The sequence below is a fragment of the Apteryx rowi genome, unplaced genomic scaffold (genome assembly GCF_003343035.1).
Source record: "Apteryx rowi isolate R43461 unplaced genomic scaffold, aptRow1 scaffold_70, whole genome shotgun sequence".
Classification (NCBI taxonomy): Eukaryota; Metazoa; Chordata; class Aves; order Apterygiformes; family Apterygidae; genus Apteryx; species Apteryx rowi.
Window position 1 is genome coordinate 275,107 of NW_020450983.1, and position 7,402 is coordinate 282,508.

At 36.5% G+C, this 7,402-nt stretch overlaps 1 protein-coding gene across 1 annotated transcript in view; it reads left to right on the plus strand.

Moving 5' to 3' along the window:
• COL4A3 (collagen type IV alpha 3 chain) overlaps positions 1–7,402 on the plus strand; it is a 65,310-nt gene that overhangs the window by 25,603 nt on the left and 32,305 nt on the right. Inside the window, exons 15-20 of the mRNA XM_026087022.1 lie at positions 123–179; positions 2,666–2,710; positions 4,209–4,262; positions 4,664–4,705; positions 5,994–6,081; positions 7,171–7,206. Coding sequence (XP_025942807.1) covers positions 123–179; positions 2,666–2,710; positions 4,209–4,262; positions 4,664–4,705; positions 5,994–6,081; positions 7,171–7,206 — 322 coding nt within the window. The remainder of the gene's footprint in view (positions 1–122; positions 180–2,665; positions 2,711–4,208; positions 4,263–4,663; positions 4,706–5,993; positions 6,082–7,170; positions 7,207–7,402) is intronic.

The window sequence follows — 7,402 nt, forward strand, 5'->3', positions numbered from 1 at the left end:
GAATAGCAATTACAGTTTAATTGTACTTCACTTCTATAATTTCTGAAGATAACAAAGTGCTAGAAGATTTATTTAATTTAGAGTCTCAAAATATGTGCATTTTGGGGGCATCTTTGTTACAGGGACCAGTTGGTGATTCTCAGAGTGAAAAGGGTGACCGAGGAGAACCCGGAGTGCAGGTGTGTGCAAACAACTGAACATATTGATATGCTAGTCTTCCCTGAAGAGCAGTGTTGCACTGATGTTGCTCTCCAGCTTTTGTTTCAACACCATTCTGAGCAGATTTTCTATGGTTCAAAAGCTCTTTTGTCTGCTATACCAGACTTGAGATCTGAAGGTCGAATAGCTGTTCTTTAGAGGTTCGTGTACCATGAGTACCTGAGGTACAGATCAGTTGATGGTAAATGCATTTCCATTTGTTTTGTTGTAAAGGTTCTGCTGTTAAAACTTAGGCAAAAAATATACTCTTCTGGCCACATACTAGCTTTGTAGTGCCAGTGTTTGAATAAAAGAGAATAAAAACATTTGTTTTAATTGAGGTAGCAGATTTGCATGAAACTACTCAACCAGCAGGTATGGGAAGATCTCAAGGAAGTTATCATAAGAGAGTTATTCTGTTAACAGGAGAATATTTTACATTATTCTACTGGCAGCATTAGAAAATTCATATGTTCATGAATTTTCTTTTTCTTTTCATATGTTTATGAAAAGTATATATATTAAAATATAATTTACTTGAGTATATCTACATTTTGAAAAGAAAGTGGCTTTGAAATTTTTGGATAAAAACTTCTGACCAAAAGATGCGGATTCTTATTAACTAAACCTGGTGTGAATTCATATCAGTTTATCTAATATGTAGTGAGGGGACAACCCTAATAACCCTAATAAATCAAAATGTTTTGTGACGTTTTCTAATCAAAACGTTTTGATTCCTCAATTCCAAATACAGGTTTATACATTTTAAAAGCAATATTAAGAAAAATAATTTTAAAATTAAATATTTAATTCAATCCAAACATATGTATTATTTATTTATTCATTAATTAACTTTTCCCATACTCCTTGCAGTTGCAATAAATTTACTTACAAAAGGAAGGGTAGCAAGACAGGGTCAGTACTATCTTTAGATTGCACTTTTTTTCAGTTATAGTGATGATGCTATAGAACAACTCGCTTGTTACTTTTTATTACTCCTGTAGGTTATGAAAAACTACATTTCTATTTGAGTTACTGGTGTAAAGCACTAAAAGCTCTTGTTATTCAGTGTGCGTTATTCTTCCTCCATCTTCTGTGCTTCTGTATCATGTTATCTGTTTGCAAGAGCCCTGTCCTGTCAGGCAGTATTTTTTTGAATGTTTCTTAATAGACCTTTCCCTCTCTTGTCTGAAGAGAAAGTAGTAGAGCACCCTTGCTTTCCTGCCTATTGACATTGAAGAATGCTAAGGGAATACACATCGTGTTAACACATCATGACTGGCTGTTATAAAATTAAAACAAAATGTTTCCTTTTGTATTTTAACTACATAAATGAATACAAAATATCAAATAATTGCACAGTTTATGTGCTAGAAAATAGGAGTATGTTGTGCTATTGACTTTGAGATGCTTCTGTCAGTTGGGACAGCATTGTTATTGCCAGCTCTGCCACTTCTACTTTTTGTTAAGTTCTGCCATCTTTTGAGTATTGCTCTTTCTTYTAATGTTTAGATTTTAACTCATGGTCTGGCCATCTCTTTCAAAATTATTTCAACTCTTTCCTTGATGTATTCTGTGCAAAAAAAACTTTGAAAATGTATTCTCCTCTGTTGTTCTGACCTCATAATCTTTCATTCTCCTTTTATCTTGTCACTACCCTCCTACTATGTGTTTTAATAAACCACATTTTGTACATTTCCACCTTTAAGGTGCCAAATAAGGTACCCTTATCCAGAATTATGTTCTCATTTTGTTCTGTTTTCTCCCCATTTTTCCCCCTCCTCTCCTTTCCCTTACCATTGTCGTCTTTTGTTGTTGTTGTTCTGAATTATTCAACATGTACTGTAGCCACATTAGAGGCCAGGACCCCAGCAGAAGGCTGCCTGAGGTTCTATATGCCACAGAAAGCAGCAGACATCTCTGGCACGCTGTCTCCTTCCATTCTCACTTTTCCATTCACTGCTCTACTTCCACTACATTTGAAGTGCACTCCCTATCATTTTTCATTATGTAATTTCTCTTCAAGGCATTTCTTAACCCCATTTCCTGAAAGTTTTTTGTACTTTTTTCCCTTCAGTATCTTTCCATGCTCACCGTTACAGGGCCTGCTAGCTACTATGTTGTTTCATCATAGTTTGTCTTGCTTTTGCAGAGACCTGATTTTTTACTGAGCTTTCTGCGCTTCCCTGGAACTTTGTGCTGATGAAGTGTCTGCCTCCACTAATCCTTCATAGGAGGAGGGCTCACGCATTGTTAGCTTTTCAGTCCAAGGAATGTCTTACTCTCTGTTTTGTAAAGTTCTATGAACACTGGTTATGATTAGAAATAATGAGCATTTTTAAAATAACCTAACTTGCTTTTCTAAATTCATAAAGATGTAAAATACAGTTGTATGCACATCATTTAGTTGTTATGCTCTTAGAATGCAGTGACACTTCTTTTGAATATTTCTTTTTATTTTTGGTAGGGTAAACCTGGAAAAGAAGGTGCCCCAGGTCCACCTGGCTTACCGGTAATGAAGGAAGCCTTCTAAATGTTTTCTAAGTAACATATGTTTAAGTAACAATATGTTTATCAGCGTCATATCTCCCTGTTACAGCTTTTTCCCATTGCAGTATGGGTTTGGAAATGTCGATTTGCATACCCTGTGAAACATTTCCTTTCGTACAACTGGCCTTGGGACACATCATGTCCCCATAGATTTATGGAGAAGAGAGGCTCAGTACATAGACCTTGTCTCTCCTCTATAAACAAGAGACCAGTTACTACTGCTGACTATCAGATGAGTTTGAGACGGGGTCCAATGAACACTAAGTTACACAAAATTAACTCTGCTGAGTTTAACTCTGGTCAGTCACATTGAAATTTTTGCAAAAGAGTCATACCTTCACTTCAGCAGAAATCAAGAAGCAAAATGAATAATTTTTAATCAGTAGAGTCAAAGACCTTCTCTTACAAAGAAAAGTTACTGTCACACTCGCAGCCTTTTTGGCCTGAATCAAGATGACTGATAAATATTAAAATTGTCATTTTGGAGAAAGTGCCAAAATATGATTCTTTAAATACGCCATTTTATAACCAAAATGATCTCATTTATGTACTAATTTAGAAGCTAAAGTTGTTCAAATATATTTGAAATACCTTATTCCATTGGTTAAATATCAATTCTTTTATATTTACTTCCCTTCCACTTTAACATCATTAGGTCACGGGGACCTTACAAATATGTTATCAAAACTCTTATTGTCAGAATAGCCCGATTTCATGTACGTTTTACTGAAACATCCTCTTCATTGTGTAAGAACAACCTCAGTGCCCAGTCTAAACACATTCCAGTCCAACAAAGAATGTGGCATGACAGACCACAAAGCTTTACTGTGTTACTACTCAGCTAACAGAAAGCAAACTTTCTGTCATGTCAAAGGCAAGTCATTGTTCCCTTCCCATTTCTGCTTTGCTCACTAGCAACGTATTCCACTGTGTAAACCTTTGAGGAGCCAAAGGACCTTTTCCTCACATATATACACTCACAGAAAGCCTTAGCAGTGGTCTGCACTATTTTCCATCCTGGCTTGCTGAGACCTCTCGAGAGAGATCCGCATCGTCTTGGAGTCTGGATAAGTTCTGGGAGAGGGAGTCGCTGAATGTGAGAGTTTCAGATTGTGTTCAGTTTCTGCTCTTTCAGAAACAGTAGCTTTCAGAGGGAAAACAAACCAGAGCCTCCTACACTTGTGCTATCCCTAGTGTTTCCACCTTGGGAATGGTGGAATGTGCCATGATAAGACAGACTTGGATGTTAGCTGTGTGATATTTCGCACAGATGTGGAACTTTATCCCAAACTGAGTCATGTGAGTGAATCTCCATAGGAGTTTCTCACAAATTTCTTTCCCTGAGCATGTCACATTAATCTTGCCATCAATATGAAAGATTAAAGCTTTCAATTTTTAATCCTATTGATGACAGTGGTAAAAGATTAACCCTCCTAATAATTCTGTACTGTCACCTGCAGGGACAAAAGGGTGAACAGGGCAAACCAGGGTTGACTGGCAAACAAGGAGCTAAGGTATTGTCTAATGGTTTTGTCATTGCTTGTGAGGATGAATGTAGGGTATGTTTGTGGTTAATATATTGCCTTGTTTATCACTGCATATACAGTATGTTTTACTTTACTTAAAAGCTGACAACTAATGATATCATTGAGTAGGAAATAGATCAGCTGAAGTAGATGGTGTGTTTGAGCAGGTGTTTATCTATGCCTGCTGATGTGCTCCTGTAGTTTTTGGCTTGAGTATGTGGTGAATAGTTGGGTCAGGAACAGAGACAGATGGTGATGAAGGACTTTTCAGGAGCAGAAGTCCTTCTTGCATGTTATGAGCAATGTACTGAAGTAACAGGGGGTATCAAATGTCATGAGTGTATTTTTAATAAATAATCTTAAAGACCCATTTCTGTTTTCAAATGAAGGGGACAAAAGGAAACACCGGTCCACCTGGAGCTTGTGGTCGAGTAAGTGTAAATTATCTTCTTCTTTTTTTTTTTTTAAGCATTAGACTAAAAATAAGCCAACCTGACTGTATGTGGCAATAATGGATGCCCCATGATGCTATAATCAAGGTACGGTTTTCTCAAAGTAGCATCATTGCTGGAGATTTCACAGAGATGGGACTTCCCTTCATGTATACCTGAATGCAAGATAAGGGCCTCACCTCAATTCCACCAATTTTGACAGGAGACTAGACTGTTACAGAACAGTTACAGAAATTCACAGGAGTTAATTTTTAAACTGATACTCTAATAAGTTCCAAATGTGCTGTTAATTTTAAAATGTCAAGAAGACATTTAAAGAAAAACACAGGTGCTGTGAGTAAAATTTCTCTGTCATCTCCATGCCTTAATGGAAACCTTCTGCCCAATTTCTTAACAGGTAACTTTTAAAAAGCTGAATCATTTGTGATATTGACAGAGTAGTACAAAAACACTACTCTTCTAAGAATGAAGAGAACAAAAATAAGAATTGTGAATTTTAATTTTAATCACATTTATATTCCATTTCAAATTAGTGTTTTGGTAGTTGTCCATTTAAATTTCAATATGATGTGTATATACTGGGGCATAAATAATACCTGTTCTCAGGTAGTGGTGCCCATGCAAAATAATCCAGAAAAGAGCAAGAAATTTGTAATTATAAAAAAGCAGAGTTATAGCTAATTGCATTTTGATTATGCCTGTCATTTATAGAAATTTTGAAACATAATATTAAGCTACCATAAATTAATTACATGCATATATAAAACAGACATTGCAATAAACATTAATATTCTTAAAGTAGATGATTTTGTCCCTTTTTATTTATGATTAATTAAGAGTGGTTTGGATATAGCTGATGCTGCCTGGAGGCAGTGGAATAGACTAAGTGATTCCTTCAGGTTCCTTTCAAGGATATATATATATTTTTTATTTCATGCTACACTAATATTCATGATTGGGTCTTCAGCTTGTGCCTGGCCAGTATGACTGCACCCACAGACAAAGGAGTTCTCTGGGAGCGGGGTACTGACCTGAACGTTTCAGCCCCATCTGTTTGTACAGGTCTGTAGTGTTACGCACATGTAGCAATTTCATTTCTGGCTGCTTGTGAAAAATTAGTATATGATTAGAGAGGCTTCATGTTGTCACAACATCAGACTGATGAATGAAATCATAACATTGTTCTAACCAAATGGTCAGTATGAGGCACTATGCTTCTCTCTTCAGTCTTACTATTCTTTCTTTTTCTTACCATCTTTCTTTTAAGACAGAGTATTATGATAAAGTGGTTGGTGAAAAAGGAGATGAAGGACTCCCTGGACCTCCAGGACCAAAAGGTCAACGTGGTGTGCCTGGTGAGTGACATGTGAAAACTGCAATCTTTTAGCAAGAGCTGTCTACTCAAAGGGCTTGTTTCAAGCTAGCTTTTTCACAGTATGAGCACCTGGCAATCTGCCTCTGCCTTTCCAAGTTTATTTCTAAATTACTCCTGTCAAATTGCAGAGCTTAAATTTATCCTGAGACTTTCATTTATGGCCATATTTCCTATTAAAAGTAATGAAGCTGGCACACTTTCCTTGCAGATAATTGAGATGAGCACCTAAACTCATTTACCTCCTGCTTCATGACTTCAGTGGGATCCTACAGCAGCACAGTATTTGTGTATGCCATAGACTAACCATCAGGGCTGTAGTTTCTTGTTAAAGATCAAACTAAGATTTGTTGTAGCCTTCATGGTTTGTCTTATGCCGTTTTTATTGCCTAACCTTCAAAAATAATAAAGATCTGCAAGTTTTTGTTTATTTTTGGCTATGCTGTAAAATTAAAATTTATTATTTCAGCTATATCACAGTATAACAGAGATTTGTGGACTGAATTCTGAGGCAGCATGTTGTAAGGTGTTTGTCTCATGCTCATCCTACTAAGTGCTTACTTACTTTTCTTTGAGTTCTGGTTTTAGGAATATTTATGTATGTGAGTGATCATGTTGCCTTCACTCCTTGCTGTTCTAAACCTACCTGAATGCATATATCCAAGGGATTGTGAGAGGAAAGTTGGGCCTTGAAAAGATGTGAATGCATTGTTTACTGAGGGTTTGTAGGGGAAGTTAGTATCTTTATTAGAGCAAGTGCAAAATAGTGGCAGAAAAGAAGAAAGTGTTCAGGCCTGTAAGTCCTTCTCAAGTAACTGAGCAGCATCCCCACCTAACATAAATGTGATGGATGCTATACCTATTGCACACATCCGTCTCTTGCTGGGTTTCAGTGAGAATTGTCTGTGTGCAACAATTCCATAAATGGTAGATGCCTACTCAGACAAAAGCCAAATTTGTAAAAGGTAAAATTAGCAAAAATGCAGAAACCCAAAGTTTGCAATTAATATTATTGTGATTTTGCAAAGTATGCAGTGGTCTAACTGAGGTTATAAATACATTGCTTTTGCAGGGCCAAGGGGTCCTCCTGGAGATGCTGGAAGACCAGGTATGTGTAGTGATCCAGCAGCACAATAAAATACATTGTTCATCCTGTCTGTTACACCTGATCAATTTTGTGAAATCTTTGTTTCAGGTGACTTTAAACTTATCTCTAAGTGGCAAAAACTCGTCACCCAAAAGTTTCAATGTGCCAGCTATTTAGAGAGAGGTTAAAGAACATCTTTTTTTTTTTTTTTTTAATT